General features: G+C 35.6%; 3 protein-coding genes across 5 annotated transcripts; 2 read left to right on the top strand and 1 right to left on the bottom strand.

Moving 5' to 3' along the window:
- The first annotated feature begins 1,758 nt into the window (after window positions 1–1,758).
- LOC143462542 (lysozyme g-like) lies at window positions 1,759–22,875 on the top strand. Its single transcript, XM_076960752.1, has 6 exons — window positions 1,759–1,843; window positions 1,952–2,065; window positions 2,178–2,291; window positions 2,396–2,454; window positions 22,367–22,393; window positions 22,503–22,875. Exons 1-6 carry the CDS (start codon window positions 1,798–1,800, stop codon window positions 22,773–22,775), a joined length of 633 nt encoding a protein of 210 aa, XP_076816867.1. The 5' UTR covers window positions 1,759–1,797; the 3' UTR covers window positions 22,776–22,875.
- On the top strand, window positions 2,853–10,280 carry LOC143462544 (uncharacterized). 3 transcript variants are annotated; one of them, XM_076960755.1, is made up of 7 exons: window positions 2,853–6,567; window positions 6,853–6,982; window positions 7,431–8,436; window positions 8,512–8,662; window positions 8,907–8,978; window positions 9,171–9,339; window positions 9,437–10,280. In XM_076960755.1, exons 3-7 carry the CDS (start codon window positions 8,377–8,379, stop codon window positions 9,546–9,548), a joined length of 564 nt encoding a protein of 187 aa, XP_076816870.1. In that variant the 5' UTR covers window positions 2,853–6,567; window positions 6,853–6,982; window positions 7,431–8,376; the 3' UTR covers window positions 9,549–10,280. The 3 variants fall into 3 exon arrangements, with proteins under 3 accessions (XP_076816870.1, XP_076816869.1, XP_076816868.1); XM_076960754.1 differs by having other exon boundaries at window positions 8,267–8,436; XM_076960753.1 differs by having other exon boundaries at window positions 6,853–8,436.
- Window positions 13,391–21,822, bottom strand: LOC143462541 (uncharacterized). Its single transcript, XM_076960751.1, has 16 exons — window positions 19,751–21,822; window positions 19,316–19,520; window positions 18,940–19,190; window positions 17,539–17,647; window positions 17,216–17,442; window positions 16,999–17,136; window positions 16,744–16,914; window positions 16,419–16,561; window positions 16,202–16,304; window positions 15,824–15,907; window positions 15,434–15,614; window positions 15,188–15,280; window positions 14,944–15,070; window positions 14,667–14,738; window positions 14,177–14,364; window positions 13,391–14,087 (listed from the first exon to the last, which is right to left on the bottom strand). Exons 1-16 carry the CDS (start codon window positions 19,766–19,768, stop codon window positions 13,504–13,506), a joined length of 2,694 nt encoding a protein of 897 aa, XP_076816866.1. The 5' UTR covers window positions 19,769–21,822; the 3' UTR covers window positions 13,391–13,503.
- Window positions 22,876–23,838: the final 963 nt, after the last annotated feature.

The following is a 23,838-nucleotide window of genomic DNA, read 5'->3' on the forward strand; positions in this document are numbered from 1 at the left end:
CCTAATCAGGATCAAATTGTGTAGGCCTATTCTTATCGATTTGTGTTCTCATTTACCCAAGACCAATTCGTGGTACTTGAGATTTTTTTAAATTGGCAAAATGATATGGCAAGTATAAGTTATAGAAGCTCTAACTTTACACCAAATAATATGCTACACACAATTCCATAGGCTACAATATTATAGGTATAATAGCCGATTTATTTTTGCATTTCGGTCGACTACAGATTTTTAGCAAAGTTGGTTTAATATTTAGCCATACAAATAAAGTACTTAGAATATACCTATTTGTTTTGCTTTGTCAGCAAATATTTTCTGTAGTTTTTGGTTTTAAAATTGGATGTGAAGTAAACACTTTTGTAACACTTCGTAAAGCGATTTTTCTGCTTTAAAAGCATATAACAATTTAGCTTGTCGTTAAGACCAGGCGGTTTTCAGCTAAAACAAAAAGTGTATGATTAAAATTAAGCTCGTTGTTTCTTGCAATCAGTGTAGTAAAAAGAGATGTCAACAGATTTCCAACAAATTAAATTTGAATAAAGTTTGAATCCTAAGCAAACACAAGATAGCTTACAACCACTACCTAATATTGTTGGTTTGCGCTATGTATAGTAAATTATTGACTTGTAAACTATATAAAGATAGTTAAAATATAGATTTGTAATGAAATGATTGTTTATCGTTCCTTAGCCTGTAAGGACGACCACTTCAATTACAAAGTTTGTCTGTAGAATTGTTGTCTGTCCTCGATGATAAATGAGTCTCAGGTCGTTGTTTCGCTTCTCTTAATCTTAGAATCAATTGTACACCATGACAACTGTATAAACTGTTTATATTGTTTCTTGTTTAAACGATTACATCAAATAAGACATTGTGACAGCTACACAATAAAGTCGACCACTTTCTATGGTTAACTTCGTAGACTGTGACGCAACGAATAGCTGTAAATGAAAGAATAACTCACGTCACGAATTATAACGATACACCGGAAGTCATGCATAGGCGACACGTAACGCAATGCTTTGCTTTGCCGATTTCCGTAGTCTATGCGGCATTCGATTTGCAAGCAATTTTATAATATCATCACAGATTCATTACAAAAATGCTCTAAAATTGCTTCAGTTTTGTTTTACGTTTTTTTTCCATCAATTCAAAAGCAAATAAAGTATTGCGCATCACGTCGCTGCATTCTCATTCGCTGCATAAAACCGTTATATTATGCTGAGACAGATATCTGCTGTTGCACTCAGCTTTTAAGTTAGGTACATAACTTGGGAAAGCAACAGGTGTGGTATAGTTTAGAAGCGTGCATATGTCAGCATCTGTGAAGTAAAAGTACAGATAAGACAGCGTTTATAGCCCACTATATAAACGATCGCATTTTATGCATTTTCATTCGGCGGTGGGACGTATAGGCTAAAACCACCTTCCGTATACGGTATGGTTCTCATATTTTAGCATGCTGTATATAGAGTGGCCTAGGAAAATCAGGGTTTGGAAACCTATAACAACATTGTACTTTGAGGAATTAGAAGAAAATGCGGGAAATTTTCTCATAAAAGTTCATTACAAATCTTCTTCATATTCTTTCATAAAGCTCAAAGTATTTACGTAGTACATCTCTTTTATTAAACGTGATTGTCGTAAAAAGGTTAATGTTAACACTTCCGAGCACAGTAGAATGCGTGTTATGGATATGACATATATCTGGAGGTTTTTCTAATTTCTAAATCCCTACGTATACAACTTTGTGTAATCATTTAGTTGTCAAAACGTCGTAAGATCTGAGTTAAAAATATGAAGGCCCTGTTCTTCGGACTTTTATTTGCTCTGCTTAACTCAGGTCAGTGCAAACAGTGCGTGCGAAGAAATAACTATATACTCCGATATAGGCTATGCCAAAATCGTATATAGTTTGCCTAATCATAAATTTGTTCTTTTTGTCATTTAGCATGGTCTAAGCATGTTGCTGCTGTTCGAGCCACTGGCTGCTATGGCAACATCATGAACGTAGACACGACTGGGGCATCGGCAGATACGGCATCTCAAGACGGTCTGAGCGCCGGTAATTTACCCGTCATTGTAACCTTTTTTACAAAACAAAAAACGTTTGGCTCTTATATAAAAATGAAATATACGTCTTTATCATAAAACGGCAAACGTTTGTATATGTTTAGGCGTTGACGCATCCAGGCAAATGGCCGCAACTGATCTTTCGGCAATGGCTCAATATAAAACATTAATCAAGCAAGCTGGTAGCAATCTTTGTGTGGATCCTGCAGTCATAGCAGGTACGAAAACTTTGATTAGATAGAGGCATCTCCTTGTACGTTGATAACGTTTCTGCAATACTTACACATTTCTTTGCGAATAAAGCTTAATTTCAATATTGCAGGAATAATTAGCCGAGAAACTAGAGCTGGAAAAGTAATAGGAAGTGACGGTTATGGTAGCGATGGTCCACCCGCTTCGTCAAGGATTAGCCCATAGGAAAGGGAAAAAAGAACGCACGGATTACCCATTCGTATGGGCTAAAAAGAATATTTCCATCTCTTAAAATAATTGTTGGAAGGTTAATCGTGTTGGAATGAGTAATCCAACCGAGCGATAGGTCGAATAAGTAATCCAGTCGAACTGCTGTGGCTGGTCATCGTACGGTACGATCCAAGCAAGTTCTAAAGACTGCTTAATTGTTGCACAGTGCAATGCACAATGGTGTTTGAACTGGCAATCCAGCCAACGATAGACCGGTACTCTAGTAGCCAAAAGTCACTTTTTCGGGTTTGCAGTGCTCATGCAATGTATTAAATTGAATTGTGGTAATTGCATGGTGCTTTTATTCAGCATCAGGTTGAAATAGTTTTGCATTCAAGCTGGTGTGATTGCATCAATTATATACAGGTGGCATACCACTGCTGTGGCATAAGGTCAAAGCGTTTCACAGCAATCAACATGGTTTTCTTTATTTGGCGGCTAGGATAGAAGTATAACTTCATATGTCATTTTAGTTCGCTTCCATTAACCTTTGTGGTAATCTTTAATTGCTCCAGCCCCACTTATCTGGCTAGCTCTTAAGCAAGTTCGGAATGATACACATATGTTTTTTATTGCTTGAATTTAGGTATGTTTATCAGAAGCACTGAACTGGAGCAAGCATTGGTAATACCCCAAGGGCATAACAATGGTAGTGCTACTGGGTAGTGAACACTGCCTAATTGCCAGCTCTAACCATTCGGCTACAAAGCTGGCTACTACTCAACATTGCTGCTTTCTTACATAACGAGCTTGCAGAGTACAGTGATCTTGTGTGATTGTCAGAGAACTTCGAAATCCTGAGTGGAGTGAATGAACAACTTAACATTGTAGTATTTCAAAAAGGAAATCCATCTGATATGCAGATCATAAGCAAAAGGCAATCATTTAATTTGTCTTGACTTTCGATAAACGAAGGTTTCAATCGTTCTCAAAGAGTGCTATTTGTCGATTATATGCATTCATGAGTTTGCAGATTATTACAAATTAAAAATGATAATAAACGGCCTCTAGAAAATAAATGTCTTGTGTAAAAATATCCCTGTTTTACCATCAGCCTGCTTCCTCTGAGCAAGATGTTATTTGGCAACACAAACTAGATGTTTGAGCTTGAGTCAAGTAACAACTGGGTAATGCTGCCATCCAAAAATTGATGACTATGTATTCCATGGGGAACATGGGGATACAATAGCTGGATATGTTGTAATCTTTATTTTGCAATCTTCTTTGTGCTACGTTCACAAGTTACACTGTTTGCCATTCCCTATTTTTACAGGGTTGAACAGAAACAACCATCTCCAGATAGCAGGCAATTAAGTCCCCCACGCCATCCTTAGCAGTGTAGAGCCAGTGAGCAATGGGTATCTTGATTTTATTTATCCGGCTTGCTTTTTTGCTGAGGCAAATAGTTTTGGGAGGAGCAATCAGAGTGGCTCCGCTTCATAATGTGCAAGGTAAAGAGTGACTCTATCGCACTGAAGCCCAGCAGGTTCAATGCTCACAAAAACAGAAAAATTGTCATGCTGTGGGGTTCTATAGGTCTACATCCAGTCACAGGACGCTGTTTACTATAACAGTGTAGATTTGGTGCCCAATGCCCGTTAGTCATTTTTTGACCAAAGATTTAAATTTTCTGCAAGGTGTCACAAGGTGAGCTGTTGATGTTAGCTTTAAGCTCACGTTTTGCTACCTTGGTGTTAGGGTAAATGGATGCTAACACTCATTGGTAGCTTTATTCTCCAATTTTGGATATATGCATTGGCCAAGGGTCAGCTCACTGTTTCCCAATTTTTGGCCGAGTACCCGATCTCTTGGTGGGTCGTTATTTAAGTTCACTCACCACTTGGCTCAACTGTGATGGGTAATTAATTATAAATTATTTATCTCCATTCATTAAGAACAATTAGTCTATTGGCAAAGATGCTGTCATTATCACAGTCATGTGTCATGAGGCAAGGTCCATATCTGCTGGGGACTCGCTCAGCATACATAACTTGCTCTGTTGACATTGTTTGCGCTTACTCAGTCATGTGAGTCACAGCAAGAATGCTGATATACTTCAAGACCTTCTATGGTAAACAAGCCACTAAGCGATACTGTGTAGTTCGTACCGCACTACACATCAGGGATGTTTTCAAACGTACCCAAAAAGGACAGGCATCAACGCAGACATCTGGGAAGTGCTTGTTGATATGCAGATCATGCTGTTAGTAGTGGCATCAAGTGAGATTAGGAGAAAATAATTTAAAGAGAAACAACAAAACATAGTGACCAACCAGCAGTCAGAGTAAGTCAGAGCACACGCTGTGGCAAAAACTGCTGTCCGAGAATTTTTCTGCTAATCGATGTAAGATGCTGCGCTTAGCGAAATTGATTACTTTTGAATGTGCTTCATTGCTTTTTAACTTAAGACAAAAGAAGGTTTTGTTAGATTATGCAGAGTTTTTTTGATGGTAATAATTATTGTCAACAGTAAAATATTTTGATTTGATTTCGTATTTTAAATTCTTAAATTAAAACTATTTAAATTTTTTAATTTGTTTGGAATGCAACATTATCCACCACCAAACATTGTTTGCCAGCTGAAATCTTCTGTTTGATGCACATTGTGAATGACTGAAACTTGGTTATTTTGGGAGAAACTTCACTTGGAAGTAAATACATAATGCATGAAGTTGTTTAATTTGGAAACGTTTTTTCATGTGTACCCCTTTACTGACCTTTGTTGTTGTTGTTGTACCAACTTTACCCTAGTTTGGGACCATGAAATTCTGAAGCCTGTCTTGACTTTTTTATTATCTGTTTTACATATTCTTGTAATTATTTCAAAATATACCACTACCTCCGACTAAAAAGTGTCAGTAAGATTTGTTCTACCTTTCCAAGAGAATGTTTAGAGTTATTACTGAAATGTGTACTTTGGCTCTAGTGCTCTTGATTTGAATCTTAGTCCATGCGAAAGCAACCATCTCAAGTGGCTGCCATCAAAATTACGACAAATAATAGGTTGTTGTTGTCTAAACGATTGCTTTTCTGCGAGGATTGAAAACAGCACTTCATTTTGGTGTAATGTTTTCAAAATAAAACTCAATTTCTTCCTGAAGCCACCTACTTTGTATGCTTTTCAGACCAAACATTTCAATTAAGAAAGTTACGATTAGCAAAGTTTTTGAAGGGCACCGGTTACTACAATATATATGATATAATGGATTTTAGTTAAAACATCCTCTTAAAAGTGCTTGTAAACAACTTGCCACCTCTTAAAAGCCATCCACTTTGAACAGTAATGCTGGCAATTTATTCTCAACTGCATTTAAGAATGGCCTATTTAAACAAAAATCTGGTCAAAGAAGTTGTGCAGATAAATGGCTATTTACTCCGAAAAACAATCGCTTATTACAAACAAATATCAAGTAAATTGATTTGGAACATTTGTCATTTCATGTCACAGCTACTATCGCTTATATTTTTACATTTTTATAGCATCAATGCCCATAACTTGGTTTTGCTGAGACAGACAATGACCTCACAGATTAAGTGTTTAATTCACATCAAAGTATGTGCATATAAGCTATTAGCCTAAAGAACATTGTGATATTGTAATACTATAGTGCTGTAGGAAAAGACTTACGTGTACCATATACATAAAAGGGTTGGCCAAACTTCTTGATAATCTTTGAAGCCTTTATGATTTGAAAAGGAGTTGCAGTTGGAACATGGCGCTTACTGTTGATTACCAAGCACCAAGAAAATCATATCTGTGCACAGTAAATTTTTGACATCTGTAAGACTTTAGTGTTGAGCGTTTGCTTTTAATGCAACATGTGCCCTAAGTTATATTATTTATTAGGACAACTATCTTTATGTGTGTATGTTCTATTCTTAATTCATATTGAGTGGTGATTACTTCTTACAAAACTAATTTTTATCCAAACAGTTTAGTTTATTGCATGTTTTAATTTTTGTAAAATTGTTAAAATTTTGTCGTACTATTTGCTCTTTTCTGAGTAACATGGCAAGCACTAGAAGATCTCGGTTAGTTCTTCATGTATAATAGCTAACTTATATGTATATATCTGTTGTATATTTAATTCGATCTTTGGTCATAAATAAGTAAATGTTAGTAATAGTATGGCATTTTTTTCATGTCACTCTGTTTATTTGCATGCAAGTCACTAAAAGTGTTAATAAAACGCTATTCTGAATTGCCGTCCAGATGGACGTAAGATATTTCGTGTAGATACAGACAAGCTGTGTTTTCAATTTAAAAAAAAAAATTTTTGTGTCTCACTTATTAATGATTTGATTTGCATTGTTCAGTAAGGACATTTCACAAAGCCAGCGGGATATGCTTATATCTTTGTGGGAAACAAAAGGTATGAGAACTGCAAAGTCAGAGCACCTCAATGAAGCAACCATTAATACTGGTTTAAGTAAAAACCAAATCAAGGTTATTCATCGTAGATTAAAGTTTTATTTGCCATAATTCATACTTGCTATAGTTATCAGCTCTTTCAGTATTACCGCAAGCTGTAGAACTGCACTCCCTGCTTTACAAACAAGTTACAGTTCATTACTGTAACTCTATGCTGTAATTTCCGCATGAAGTAGGCTATTATGATAGAACTCTGGTTGAAAGATGCCATTACGTACTTTAAGTTCAAAGATTGCAACAGTTGTCTTCGCCAAAATAATCTTGTTGGCTGACAAAAAGCTCTGTTCCTTGTCCGGGACAACTCTCCAACTTAAAGTAGTTATTGCATGTTTATTGCATGATCTTACAAAATGATTAAAGTTTGTCCCTTTCTCAGATCTCTTGTATGATGGTATGTTAAACTGCCACTACTAAATACTTTTGCCGCTTGTTTACTAGCGTTTTGACAACTGCTGTGTTTTAGCGCTGGATTTACAATTACAATGCATCAATAAGGCGAAGGGTTCAAAAAGTTAAACCTTTTCGAAAACGAAGAATCACAGGCTACAATCTATTTTGTTCTTCCATTAAGAAACAGAATATTGGTATTTTTAATACAGTTGCATGATTTCTTCCCAAATTTTCAAGGGAGAAGCTTCTAGACAGCATCACATGTGTTTCATTTAAGATATGTACAAGGTCTGATATTCTGGCTGGTTTGCTTAATTGATCGCTTGCTTCATTGAGTCATTAGCATTATGTCGTTAAATGCACAAATGTAGTTCTCACTGAAAATAATTTTCATTGTTTTTCACCCGATAAATTGCATTCATTGATTTCATGCTTACTGTGTTCGTTACTAAATTTGCATGTCGTAATTTTTTTTTCTCGGTTTGATTGTGAAACTTGTGTCACAGTGTTAGTTGGATTAGTGAAGAGCATGATACATAATGAATGATGCATGACTTGAAGTGCATGCTATTTGTGACCTCACATGATACGTGTGTAATGAATTTCCAAAAATGTGTTTACTGTTATGTTGGTTATTAGAAAGCCTTAGATATCGAAGATGTTAACATTGATTGACGCTGTTAAATCTTAAGAGGTGTAAGCTTCTACTCAACTTCAAAATTTACATAAATGAAGGTTTCACTATGTTAACAGCTGAACAATGAAAGTACTAGTTTAGACAAGTTATCAAAGTGTTTTGCATGAAGTAAGGTCTTGCCTGTTTTCAGTGTTCCTTACTTTCAATTTATGTTCATTTTTTTATAAAGCTTTCAAATGTTCTGTACTAATTTTTAATTGCTGTTTTTCAAGATTTCAAACTCTGGGGTAGCAGGTGGAGAGAACTTCCGAAGCAAACGAAACAAGTTTGGAAAGAGAAAGCAAAGACCTTCAATTCTGAAAGTTCCATACCACCAACTGAAATGGATGGAAATATGAAAAAAAAACTTAGACAAAATGCAATTGCTCGAATAATTCAAGCTGTATGTTGCTGTTCATATTATACTATGGTGTAACCGTGCTGTACACGAAACAAAGGTAACTTGTTCCTGTTTTAGTGTGGTGAACTTGAAGAAATTGGTGTGGCGGTTGGTGGAATGGCATTTGTTAACGATACATTCAATGCATTTGGAAGCAGGGATGTAAGGCCATATTTCTTGGAGCCAAGTGTTCAAAGTGGCTTTATTGAGATTTTACATGGCGGAAAAGGTAATTTTATGTAATTTACTGTGATATTTCTAAACATTTGTAAGAACATGATTAACTACAGTTACATTTACTGCAAGCATATATTAAAAGGAACTTTTATAGCACTTATTTTTTAACTTTAACTCATTGAAGATTTTTTTTGCATATGAACCTGAATGATATTAGTGTCATTATTAATCACGTTAATCATAAAGTATGAAAAAATTTTCATTACAAGTAACGTATGCTATATATTTGTATACAGCTTGCAGTACTTCAAGACAAAAAAACACCGAATTGCAAATGAAAGTTCGAAAAATTTTTAATAAGAAATATTGTAAGTCTTTTTATGACAACAAATTGTCTTTCTTTAGCCTAACGGTGTGAAATAAAAAATTTTATTATTAGTGTTGCGTATTTTTCCAAGCAATAGAATGTAATACAATAGAATTGATGCTAATTGTTTTATCTTAATTATATTAAGTTGTGTTTGTGCATGCCTTGGTATCTTTGCTCTGGTGCTTTACAGGTGAGACAATGCACAAATCCAATGGACGTATGCCGTATGCTAAAATTAACGAGTTCAGCATCACTGGAATGCCTTGTGGAATCCCCTTTCGAAATCCTGGCAGTTATGGTCCAGTCGATTGCCAGAAAATTATAGATGAGCAAGAAAATATTATAATTATGAAAAGGGGGTAAGTGATGGGATTTCTGTAATCTTTGCATGCATAAAGGGATTACATTGCAAATTTTACGCATTGCGCTTTCTGTTATTCTTGTTGCTCTTTATAGCAATTTGGAGCTGGCAGAAAACAATTTAGTTCTTTTGGTGACAACGGAAGAATGTGAAAATGAGGAACATTTGCACTTTGCTGAACCAACACATAGAACAGTAGATTGGTAATTTGTTCGTGATTCAGTGTTATATGTATAACGAGTAAAAATTCCCGTATTATACGGAACATAAGGCGCACTTTAAATCCTTTTTTCTCCTCATAGATTGATCGTGCGCCTTATAAGCCGGTGCGCCTAATGTATGGATCATAATGCGTATGCGCATGCTCACAACGTATTTTAATGAGCTTTATACGGTAACACATGTGCCTTATAGCCATATGCCCTTATAGTCCGATACGCCTTATGTATGAACAAAAAACTAATCAAAGCAATTTATTGACAATGCGCCTTATAGCCCGGTGCGCCTTATGGTCCGTAAAATACAGTACATCATTTGGCAGTTTCGTTTTGGTAATGTTTGTTATTTTTACATTGCCGTACAACGGTGCAATGATTTCTTCTGACCAACCTATTGTGCTAATATACTGTACAGTATATAATTATATCACACACGTATTGGTGAGCGGATAGTTACTTTTCGCTAATTTTCCTTATTTGTACAGTTAGATTTGTAGTGTGCCTCTTTTATAGTCTTTTATTATTAACGTAAGTTGCGATCATTCATTCCATTTTAGCACCTCATCCTTTATTTATGTCCGCATTTTCGTCATTGTATAAAGTTAACATTCGTTAAAATTGTTTGTTGTTTTTTTACCTATTTCACCGTCTTCAATATTTTCATAATTTTGCTTTTCACTTTTTGACTGCGCTTTCGGAAAATATACTGTGCTGAATCAAAGCATTTTTAGTGATAATGACTCACTGCTGTATTTTGGTACATTGATTTTCTATTAAGGCTTAATTTAACATTAACGTTTAACTTAATTTAACAAAATTCCATAGTAATATGGGGGTTCAATATCACTTTTCGTGACACTTTCACTAAAAAGTAGTTGCAATATGTGCAAAACTTTGATATGTAGCCTAAACGAGTCAAACTTGTAAACGATTACGTTAAAAGTCAATGAAGTGACGAATACAAATGGACGTAACATGATAAGAGGTTTCTTTGATAAGTTGGTCGCATGCTAATTTTGATGTGGCCACATTAAAAACAGAAGATCGTGATGTAAACTTCAAAATGTTACTCACACCTTTTTAGGAAGGTTAAATTAACCACTTTAAAAAGGACGCAACCTAACAATGAAAATTCTATGCAATATAAGTTGAAAGCTCTTATCTCTTATTGACGTGTTGGTCGAACACATTTCATCGTAATAATCTCTTCTGTCGTATGATATGATATTATGACCTGATATTATTGAAGAGGTAGGCGAGCTCAATCGCTGCAAGGCTATAAAATTCAAGTTTGTCATAAATATCTCCAACAATATCATGTCGGAATTTAAAATGCTTATTAACACTCAACATGTGTTTATAAAAGTAGCCTATAACCCTTTTGTTGTATGACATTTTGATCCTCTTTCTGGTTCACATGGTAAAACAAGATCAATAAAACGCATTTTTAGATCTTTTTGCCGGTTTTGCCAACTATTAAAATTATGAATAAGTTTAACGAAAAGAAAATTTTCTCAAATGGTTAGTTTTTTTTTATTAAATCTGTATTTTAATAAAATATCAAAAGAGAAACCTTGGCAAGACTTACAACCTACTGTTATTATTTATTGCATCGCTTCAGCAATTATAACTTTAAAACTTAGTGACACACCACATCACGTCCTTTACCGCCGTTCTTTTCTCTTGACGCTCTTTTCTCTTCTCTTGCAGAGACCCAATCCCAAGAAGCTAGCGCTGTGGACAGATCTATAAGCTCAATACTATCAATACTGCTCACAGTGTCTTGAACAATTTCGCTGGCCGGTCAGCTTAGTCAATACGCCCGCGCTTTTTCTCATCCAACACATTCGCCACGCAACTGACTGAATGCGGAATACACGAAAAGAGGGACCAAACTTGTTGGAAAAGAAGTGTCTGACCTTTAGAGGTTAGAAACCCCTGATGGCGAAAACATCTCTGGCCATTTCTCTCCAAATGACTTCGCTGCTGTGCTCTATCAAACAAAGCCAAGCAAGGTTCTGGGTCACAAAATTTCAAGAGCTTTTATCATCGTGATTTAGGGCCCGAAGATTTGTTGCCCCTATCTCTTTTGTGTGTCCTCTTGAAAGTCCGCAAACGCTTGGTCTACCCCTGCGTCGAAACCATAATCGACAACTTCTCCCCTGGTTGAATTCCAGGTCACCCGTATGACCCAGAACATCGCGAAAAGCTTCGGGATTAACAAAAAGGCTGGTGCTGCACTTCATAAACTTACAGCTGCCTATGATACAGTATGGCACCGAAGCTTTGCCTGCAAGCCGCTGCGTCTACTCCCAGACGAAACAGGTACATAATCCGTATAACCATGGAGCTAGTTTACAAACGGAGCTTTACCTTCACCCCAGGTCACAATAAACGAAACAAGCTATGACGCCTTAAAGACGGGATCCCACAAGGATCGATGGCACTCCTTCTTAAACATCTACGCGCTCTTCTGTCCAGTCCCCAAATAAGTCGGAATAACAGTTCGCTCACGTTTTGTCGAACTCGAACAGTTGGCTCACGTTTTGTCGACAACTTGAGTCACTACGCGAGAAACGAATATCCCGGATCGCCTTGAAAAGACAAATGATAGCTTTTGCTCGGGCACTAGGCTGCTACTCTCCGTAAAAAAGCTATGGTTTTATCGTTTTTGTTTATTAAGCGCTCTTAAACGATTAAGGCACACTTAATAATAAAAATTAAAAAAAATCTGCTCGTGTAAATGTCGGAAAGAAAAAAACACGGGTTTTTATCGGAGGAAAAAACACACACAAAACACATCTATAATCTTTAATTTACAGTTGCATTAAGGTCTGCTGGATTGGGTTCGTAGGTGTGTTCACATTTTTCGCATTGGAATGATTTAAATCTGTTATTGATACGTATTATCGAGAAGTTTGTACAAGTACATCTAATAAAGGCTGTTGTACAACGTTCACAGTAGATCGGTTGATGGAAATTCGGAGTTGTTTTCCGTGAGCTCTTGTTTCTTCGGATTCTAATAAGCTGTCCGCATGAGCAAGGGATCAAGCGTGATAGGTTAGGTGGTATCGAGGAAGCATCGTGTGGAATTTGTTCGTCCATAAATCCTGGTTCTTCTTGTTGTTGTTGTTCATCCGATTCTCCGCTTATGTTTTTTCTCTTGTTTCCTCGGCTCTCGCTGTGTTCTCGCTCCGAGGATCCCTCATAGGAGTCGGGCTCCCGGCTATTTTCTTGTGGATTCTCTGTTGTGGGTCGACTCTTTTTTGCATCCTTGGCACTCTCTCGTTCTGTTCCTCGTCGCAGTTCTTTTGTTTCGGCAGCAGCATGGTCCACTGTGCTACTTTTGTTGGGGGGTGTTGCTGGTTTTTCATCGTCTGGATCTATAGCCCGCGTAGGTGTTTTCGGAAGTTCCTGTTTAGTCGTGTTGTCGGTACTTGGTTGTATCCTGTTGGGGCATTCTTTGAATTTGTGGCCCTGTTCAGTGCAGTAAGAACATGTTGAGATTTGCCCGTTGTAACTTACCGCACATCTCAGTTTTCCCAGGTATAGGTACGATGGGTGTTGGTGCCGCTCCATCGTCTTCTTGTTGACTTTGTATATCCTTCTTCGGTCTTTGATGCCATATTTGTCGACACCCAGTCGGGCTGGGGCTTGGATTTCGAATTCTTTGAGGATTTCGTCGAGGTCTTTCCACGTTTTAGGTCGACGTGCATTGCTCCTTTTTGCAATCATCGTACTCTTCCTTTCCGACAATTAAAGGCGAAATATTTGATAGACTGCCTACTGCCTAGGAAACGTGTCTGAGGCAAAACAAACATATGGCAAGTATATATGTAATGAACGTTTAATAACTGAAATGCGTACAAAAAATGGAAACAAATGCAGTTGAACGTAATTTTGTGGCATAACTGACTCAAGGACACGGGTTAAAACTAATTAGTTTAAGCTTCATCTTCGTTATCTGAACCTTCGCTTTCCGAGCCAAATTCAGTTAAAATGTGTTGAAGCTCAGATAAATTTATTGGTGATTCACTTTCATCATCTTCTTTCTCCATTGGGTCCAATTTTGCCATATTGGAAGTGCCTAGCTTCTCATTGAGCAGAGGTGTATTCGCTTGAAAAGGTACTGTGCCCTTAATGTCATTTATGAAAGAAAGAAGTTCGATCTCTGCTTGCAACTGATGGGTAACCACATATGGTTCCACAACCTCACAGCCTTCTACAAGATTAGACAGTATGTTTATTTGCTTTTGATAGAAGTTCATCACACTTGTCATATCTTCTTTTAAATGACACATTTCTTCTTTGCACCTTTCCCGAATGCAATGTTGTTCCTTGATTTTTTTTTCAATAAAACCAGGTACGTTTTTAACTGGCCCAGACCCGACAACCATTTCAAAAGTTATGCTTTTCATTTCATTTTGTGGAACATTCTGGTATTTATTATACATAGTAATCTGATGACGAATGTTGTTGTTAACCTTCCTGATGCTTCGCACTAGTCGTTGAACAATTGTTTGACCAGCTGAAAAATCATCATGTACAAACTTGAAAATAACAGAACAGTAGCTTTATCGATAATGTAACCCCATGCATAGTGCATGCACAAATTACCTGGGTATTTTTGAATCAAAGTAGATAAAAATTTTCTTTCGATATTTAATTTATAAATGTTCTCCAAAATTTCTGCTCTTTTTTTCTTCACAGCACTTGACAAATATTTAAGCATCATATCATCTTTTACATCCCAACGAATCAATATACCGTTTTCTACTTCAACTTTGGAAAGATGACTGTCAAGTCTACAAAACAATGCATACAATATGTAAAATAGAAGAACATGCAATACATCGATGAAGAAAGCATATATCATGTCCTGGCAAACAATACTCTTGGCAATTGAACTCCCATATACTGTATTTTCACCATCATTGTGTGGGTTTTAACTTTATCACAGTAAATTTGGTGGATACACTGTTGTTACTGTTTTATAAGCTTTTCTAAGGGTTTCTGATGTTGCAGCAGTGGGAAGTAACAATATTCGTTTATGTCTGGGGAATTATTGTAGTAACTCAATTTAACATTGATATGTCCTTCAGCTTACTTAGCAATTTGGTCAACTTTTCCAGAAAGTATTTCAGACGTTATTTCCTTGGTCAAATCTTCAACTTCTTCTCTACAAATTAACAAAATTATATAGTTTCCTATACAATTATACAAAATTCTATTCCTAAAGGATTCAGTACTTAAATTTGTATGTTCAACAGTTTCGCAATTTTCACTTTTGCAATACAACCCACAAACAGTAACTAGCGTGAATTTTATACACCACAAAATTGTATTGAAAAATGTATCATTCAGAAAACATTTAGTCAACTCACTTCAACCAATAGTATTCTTGAAGTTTAAGTGAGTATTCTTCTACCCAAGAAAAAGATGCCATTTCTGCAGAAGAATACGGCTCTGGTTGCAGAGCTATTGCTTTTAATTGATGTTGTGTTAATGTTCCTGTAAGGTTTATTGTATAATGTTATACTCTCATTTCTGAAAATAAATAACATGGAATATAATAATTCAAATATATGATACAAATACAAATATACAAAGACACATAATCATACATACCACCAGGGTAAGAAGCTGCCATAGCTTCTAATTCACTCTTGGCCAATTCCATTTTGCAGCTAGCTCTCTTCAGCTTGTTCATCAATGCACAACCTTTGAAACAGAGCTTAAAGCTTGTCATATTTGTTTTAGTTATTTAGTGCATGTTTGAAAGCTGAAGAAAAAGAAAACCTAAATCATGCAAGTTTACTTAATTGCGTGAAGATATCTTAAGTCAATCTGGACCAAATCACAAACAAGGCTTACCCAAATTTTTTTTGATTTTGCGCCCATAATGAATCAAGCCATCGGTAAGCAAATCAGTACGATGTTCCGGTTTCATCTCTTTTGAGATTTTGTTAAATCCACGAAGGTATGCCCATAATCGCTCCACAGTTTCACCATCCGTAAGTCCAAACCCGTCCAGGAACCTCGGGTTGAATTGTTTCTAAATTTTAAACAGAACAAAAAAACTGAGAGATAACTATCTCATTACACTTGAATACATCATTATATAAAGATTTTGTCATACAGACAACAAGTTTTTCAAAATTAGACCTTGATATTTTCGCTGAATTTCTTGTGCTCAGTGTAATAAAACTAAAAGACTTTGACCTAACAGTTGTACAATATATAGGTATAAAATATCATGTTTACCTGACAAGAGAAAATATGGCCATATGAATGAAAAACAGGTACTGCAAATGTTATTTTATTAAGAATTGCAAAGTTTTTTCGGACCTAAATAATAAAATCATATTGGAATTCAGAAAGAAAATCACAAAATCTTAATTATTATTTAAACATAAATGCAGTATTTTATGTAAGCAAAAATGATTAACTAACTTGCACATACAGCATCGTCTGCAGTATGCACTAACATTAAGAACACTAATGACATGCAATCAATGACCCAGGAGTAGATTGCTTACAAATAAAATATGTTTCAAAAAATGGGTTGTATACCTATAATTTAAACGTATATCAATGTTGCCATACTAACACAATATCATGTGTAAATTCTTAAAGGTATACCTGAAGATGACCTTTCAGTTTGCAAGCTATGTCATAGAAAACTCTTATTTTATTTTCGTTTCTTTCCAGAAGTTTTTCAATAGCTAAAACTGCATATGCTAGCCTGCAACAGAATCAGTTTTAAAAACATTGTTTACAATTACTAATACACAAATTCTACATATACCGTAGTAATACACCTTCCACAAAACAACTAAAGCAAGAATGTACACTTTACCTTTCACCATGTTTTAAGTCAAAAAACATTGTCGGAAACTCATGTTTACAACAAACACCAAATACACCTTTGATAGCCAGTTTACTGCTTTTAGATTTCGATCTAATGATGCTGCCTGCTTGAAAGTCATTGCAATTTTTGGACTAAAAATAATGATTCTAATTAATGCATAAGTATGCAGCATTTATTCTTATAAATACGCATTAAATTCCTTGAAATGTATAATAGGACCATAACAATATGATTGGAAATCAATTGTTGAAGTTATGTACTTGATTTAATATTTTTAATGCATTTTGGTACATACTGTTAAGAAATAACTTACAGCCGAGCCATATTTGTTTTCATCATAGGTGTCTACAAAGCTGTCGACTTCATTTTGGTTTAAAAAAAAAGATTGTTTGTGGTGAGGATCACAGCTTTTACTCCCAGACAAAATTCTTCTCACCAAACCAAAATTTGCATCTAAGCAATATGTCCGCATACCTTCAGGATTCTACCAACAAAACGCAGTTAAAGCCAAGCATTTACACTCGATCAAAGAGGCCTGGGAACTTTCAATCACACTTCTTAGCTTTACCCCTTCACATGCTGGACACAGGGTACCCGTATCTATATCATCAGAAGAGACCAAACCATGCAGATGTTGCAGCTTATAGACATGGTGTCTATATGCCTCAACCACTTCTTGTAGCAAAACTCTTGACAAAGACTTTACCTAAAACAAAAAAAAACAAGAAACATCCACAGGTTGTTTCGGATTTTCTTAGAAATACAAAACACTAAAAAGTGCTAACCCCTGCTGTATATCCAGGTACTCGCAAAAATCTATTTTCAAGAGCATGGCAAAATCCTTCAGTGGAAAGATGTTTTTCGAGACACAAGGCTCGAAAGTATTCCAATAGGTCAATGGATACTGCTAGTTTAGGCTTTTTGGGCGAACAGGTCCACAGATTTAATCTTAACAGAGTTTCAGGCTCACTCTCACAATAGCAAAATTGTACAGAAACCACATTTTCAAAACCTAAAATGCAAACTTTGCCAATGAACAAGAAAACAATGGATGAAAGAATGGCAGAGATGATTTATAATAAATGCAAAGGAATAAAAAAAATTATACCTTTGTAATCAACCACTGTAAGGTGTCGAGTGTAACTTGACTGACATTCATGACCATCAAATCTCTTCAAAAGTCGTACCGGAGTGACCATTTTGCAAAACATGTTACCCTGTAAAGTGTAAATAATACCATTAACAATGTGTTACAAGTAATATGTTGACTAAAATTGCAAGAGGGTGTTTGGATATTTTAACTAAGTGATATTGGTACATACACAAGAAATACAGGAATAGTTCTGTAAAAAAACTAAGTCTGTTTTAATCAACGATTTTAACAGGGGTAGAAGCTTACCGCTTAATTTTGTTTTCCTATGTGGTCAAATACCACAACAACACATTTTTTTGGTTTCGTGTAACATAGCTTCTACACTGAAATATTTAGGCTGTCTCAAAAAGCAATCATTTACAACCTTATCTTACTCCAACTGTCTTCTGTGATACATTGTGAGCAGAAGCAGCTAAACTTTAACGAAGAACTGCAAAACGTTTTCCCTAAATATATGCTTAACTTAAAATCTCCTTCACCACTTTAATTCTATAATTTCATCATGCCTGGATGCTTCACTTTGTTGCACAGAATTTTTTGTTCCAGATTTGTCTGAATAACTGCCTATCATTGATATAATTGATGACATTGAGCGATTTGAAACAACTTACAGCTAAAAAAAGAACAAGCACAAACATCATTCTCCAGCTACCAGTCTTGCTATTACTGATGTGGCAGAGACCTGGAGATGTTTGAGCATTTAAAAAAGTGTTATTAGTAAGTAGTAGTGGTATAATGGAAGGGCTCTGAAAAATGTGTTGGAGGGGAATCTTTTGAAGGCCATGAAATAAAATGTGTCATACATATGGCACCAGTATTGTCTTTTACTTTTTATACTTCAGATACATTTTTGACACATTTTGTATTTCTCAGCTGTGAAAATGTTTTCAACAATATTGTAAACAGAGATCTAAGTTCAACATTATTCGATACATTCCGGTAAAAATGTAGGAATAATTGCAAAGATACTTCGTTTACAGTATTAACCCAAACAGTTTTTACATTCTACTGCACAAAAAGCAACTATGACATTGTTGTCTAGACCAGTTTAAAGAAATGTAAGCTACTGTTTCTTTTCCTCTAATATTCTGCCAGTGACCACTTTTTCTTGTGGTAATTAATTAAAGGTATGATAAATTATTTTATGTAGACGAATGTATTTAACTTATTATATATATACATTTGAAATAATTATTGTTGATTATCAACAGACAAATTAATAAACATTTCTTAAGACTGCCTACAGCACTAAAATGTTTACAAACATTAATGGCCTTTTATATCCAGATAAATGAGTGGTCTTTTTGTGAATAACCTTTACAAAAATAAAGATATTTGTATATAATTATTATTTACCATCCATATGTCTGGCAAATGATACCAAACAAAAGAATGACAGTTATCCCAGCACTGACGACAGTAATATACATTTGGCCCACAATCTCCACAACGAATTATGTTGGCAACTTCTTCAAAGCATACACAGCAAGTACGTCGCTCAGGAGAATAGAGGGTTATGGACAACTTAAACAACCTTTCTTCAACTAATCGCCAATCTGAAGACAGCTTCTCTCTTCTGATTTTGTAATTTAAATTTTCTTCCAACTCTGTGATAACATGAAAATTAAAATGCAGTATTCAATATGACTGTTAAGTGATTATTTTCAGAAAAAATGTAGCATAAAAATGTGAAATATATTGTAAATCTCCTTATATTATTTCTTTCATTCACCTCCACAAGAACTGTTAACATTACTAGTGCTTGGTATTTCAGGATTTGTAGCAGTTAGATCACCTTCCACAGAACCTCTTGTAACTATGTGACTGTTTGCATTGGGTTTCAACGCTGGACCAAATGTTTTGCCAAAGAGGTAAACGGGTCGTTTTCTTTTTTTGGGTTCTTTTACCCAATATCGAAACTTAGCTTTTGTAATTCCCTATGCAATGGAAAAGATATATCAATATATTGATTACTCTAACCACTATTATTGCTGCCCCATGTAGAAAAAATAACAGGACTACCCTGATTTAGATTAACAAATTCTTGGTATTAACGCTTGAGATTGGTATGAAAAGAAACTAATTACTATCTTATTAGCTATCCCATTTAAACAGACGTTAGATAAAAAACGTAAAAAACATAGTAAAATATAGTAAACGTACTTACTCCTTTTATTTTTCCCATTTCTTGACACGTAGGTCAAGTTTCCATTTGCAGTAAACATACAGGCAAATTCTTGTGCTATAGATATTTTTGTCTAACAATAACAACAATAAATTCAATCCTACAAAGAGGGAGGGGTTATGTAAGAGTATGCAATATTCATTTCAAAGTTAGATCACTACTAACTCAGTTAGATTTTGTAGTGTAATTTGAATCAGCTGGGAAGCCTATATCTGAAAATAAAGCTAAAAGGAATACATTCAAATGTATATATAAAATATACTGCATATGATTGCACAAAAGTTGAGAATAACTGGTCTCAATAGCTGTCTCAGTTAAGAAAAAATTATGATCCTATGTCATGATTCATAATTTACAATACAGTGTTGCAGATTATAATTATTATTTAATGTAACTATATTAGCGACTTTTTCAAGTACTGTATGTATAAATTACCAAACTTACCGGTGATACGAATAAACAAGGCATTAACATGGAGGTACATACCATAGTGTAGTCTATTGTTTATGATACCTGCATACCATGGCAGCGACTTGCTTGCCCAGACAATTTGATATGATATATGCCACAAACATAAGGTATACATATCTCAGCAATATATTTAATACTTGAAAGTTCTTATCAGTGAGATGTGAGTCATCCACATCTTTTTGGGTCTGTTTAGCCAGTGGCAGTAGCCTACAATATATACTCATAAACAAGAAAACGTTTTCGTGCAAATAATTTTTGTTCATAAAAGGATTGCATAGGTTAGTAATAGCCCATTGGTTAAGATCTGCTCATGTAGACCAACAATATATAATAAAAATTGAGTAAAATTCTATCTGCTTATGAAGTAAGTAACATGGAATTCTAACATTTTAAATTAAATTTAAGCAATTTAAAGTAAGTTAAGTCTTGCACCACACTTTCTACTACGGTAACCAGCAAATATTTACAAGGTTCATTTCATTACAATTGGGTACACAGGGCCTGGAGAATGAACTATGCAAGACTCACAGGAGCTCAACCTGCTGACCCATGATGCTTAATCTAGCCCTTGAAATCCTGTAACGGTAACAAAAGTCTGTATGATGTGTGGAAGACCTTGATTTTCAAACAGTCAGTACTTATAAATTAGCTCCTGCACAAAATGCCAGCTCAAAGATGTAGCAGTTAAAGCACCTGGCTCAGCTTGCTACCGCTCGTAGTTAGCTATTTCAAATTCACTATACAGTTTCAAATTCGAGAAATACAATATAAAAAATTCAAATAAAAAAGTTGAAACTTAGACAAAAACAAGTTCAGTTACTAAACTCTAGTCACGCTGCGCAAAGATAAAGGTTGTGATTCTGTAACGAAAAAGTTGATTATTCTGTCTAACGCTGTAACCGTTAAGTTGAAAAATTCCAATGCATGCAATCAATGTTATATTCACAACTACCCAACTGTGAACCGTAAATACTGAGAAGCAAACCTTCCACGTGACAGACTAGCCAAACTGCCATTTTTCATATTTGTATTTTCTTACTTCGGCTACTGGCACCTAGTGAAATAAGTGTCTATTTCAAGACCCAAGTAGACTGGCAAAATACAAATAGCGTAAGCTGCAACCGACTAGGCATGTACAGTTGTAGTTTTTTTCTGAATTTAGAATCTGACCACACTGAAATCATTGCACCTTTCAACGAGATCTTAGAAGTGCAAGATGGCTGAAACTAGAATGACTAGGTGGAGGATGAGTAGGGGTGGGGTGGGGTACACTTTGCAATTTGGTTGGCAAAATCTAGAAACTGTAGCCTGTGTTTGCAAGAGGTAGTGTTTACATGTGAAATATTCGGGTGCAGCAAGCATAGTCTTTAAAAACCTTGATTGTGTAGTTGCCACGCATTCCACAATGGGTATAACTGGCAGTCGGTGAGATAGATGTCACCCAAATTGCAAAGTTAGGCACGAAAGCACCCAATATTGTTTTTCATAAACGTTAATGTCGCATATTGGGCTTGACAGCTTTCGGTGAATTTTCATACTTAATGATGTGGAAAAAAACTCCAAACTCAATTACTCAGCAGTTCGGGATGCTTACCACCACTAGCTGACAATCATTTACAAACATATTTAATATTCTACTGAAGTGTGTTTCAAAGTTAGTTATAGGGCATATAGGCCTTCTTGCAAACATTTTAGTGTGTCGGTGCAGTACTGGAATACTGGTAGCCTGCACTATACGGCCTACACTATATACCTATATAATCTGTAGGCATAAGTCATTTCATTACAAAGGACATTATGTAGGCTATAGGCCAATACAGGGTCCTGTATTTCAACTACCGCCAATTGTTTTAGGCCTATGTAGGCCAAGCACCCTAGCTTATATGCGGGATGACACTATTTATTACACTGTAGATGCAATGAAGTCACTGTAAATTCACGTATGCTGTCTGTTTTCTACACAGCTACCAGCAATGTGACGTGCCCAAATGGATTACTCATTCCAACACGATTAGCCTTCCAACAATTATTTTAAGAGATGGAAATATTCTTTTTAGCCCATACGAATGGGTAATCCGTGCGTTCTTTTTTCCCTTTCCTATGAGCTAATCCTTGACGAATGGGGTGGATGGTCATGGGTATGGTCTCATGCAGGTAACGTCAAAAACGTTCCGTTGGTAAATCTAAAATCTTACATGATTTTGTTTTGCTTTGCTTGTGGTCAAATTCAAAAGAGGTCATTAACTGTAACTGGTGATTTTAGGTTGATGATCGTTATCACCAGATACAAGGAGGTCCGTATTCTCTCGATAATATCATGCAGGGTACACAAATTCTCATTGATATGATCAATGGAGTCCAATCGAAACATAGAGACTGGACGCAAGACATGGATTTGAAGGGTGGAATTTGCGCTTATAATAGCGGAGTTTCAAACGTCCAGACGTACGACAACATGGACGTTGGTACAACTGGCAATGATTACTCCAATGATGTGACAGCCCGAGCACAGTATTACGAAGAAAATGGTTACTAAAATGATTACTATTTCAATCACCTGATGGGCCAGTAATTTTGTGTTTATTGATAACGGTCAACGGGCGATAATGAAAGAAATAAAAGTGAACAGATAACAACTTGCCTAATTACGATTAACTTGATAAAACAATTAACAAAAATACTCAATAAGGTGTATGGAAAGTGAGTTCTGAATTCGTGTTTTATACCAGAACGAGAGAAAGACTCTTCCGACGCTAACACTTTATCAGCAGTTTGGAAAACATTCGAAAAAAACACGTGTTTAAACTGATGGAGAAGAATTCAATATAAATAACTTCCTAGTGCGTATATCATATTTATTGATTTAGTTTAACCACCAGTAAATGCTATACCCAAACTAACGCAAGTTATCAAAAAATGTAAAGGTACACAGAATCATAGGGTAAAAAATTCGATATAACTATGGCTAATTGTGAGGCCAGTTGAATGTAAGCCCAAGCAGTTCTAGTTTGATTCGAAATAGGTGCCTGACTCATGCGGTTGCCTGCTCTTTCAAATTGCGCCGTCAGATCAAGACAATAGAATGAGACACAAATTAACTTCTATTTAAGTTTAAAGCGGCAGTTACTCCAAGTATCTGCAAAACTGAACTATACTATACTCACGCGAACATATAGTACACTAATCACTGACTTATATCAATGGGAAATAATATTGACCTATGCACAGCATGACAAAAAATTGACGAAAACTGGAAGCGAGAGTTTAACCAGAAGAAAAACGCCATGCATGCGAAATGTCAAAATGTCCATTACGAAGCAAAACGTTAGCCTTGTTGACATAGCTGCCATCTACAGCGTCCGATCAAAAGGCAAAATGCCTTGGAACGCTTTGCAACGTCATGGTGTGTATGCACAAGTAATTTCTCCATAACTTCCCGTGAGTGTTAGCTTTTAATGGCACTGCACTGGTAAACGAATCCTTAAATAGATTTTAGCTGTGAATAAACTGATGATGGCTGATATAGAATTTGGCGGTGGCAAAAACATGAAGTATATGTTTTACCTAATATACAATGTTACGTTAGTCATGAACAAAAA

Source organism: Clavelina lepadiformis, chromosome 6, assembly GCF_947623445.1.
Source record: "Clavelina lepadiformis chromosome 6, kaClaLepa1.1, whole genome shotgun sequence".
Classification (NCBI taxonomy): domain Eukaryota; kingdom Metazoa; phylum Chordata; class Ascidiacea; order Aplousobranchia; family Clavelinidae; genus Clavelina; species Clavelina lepadiformis.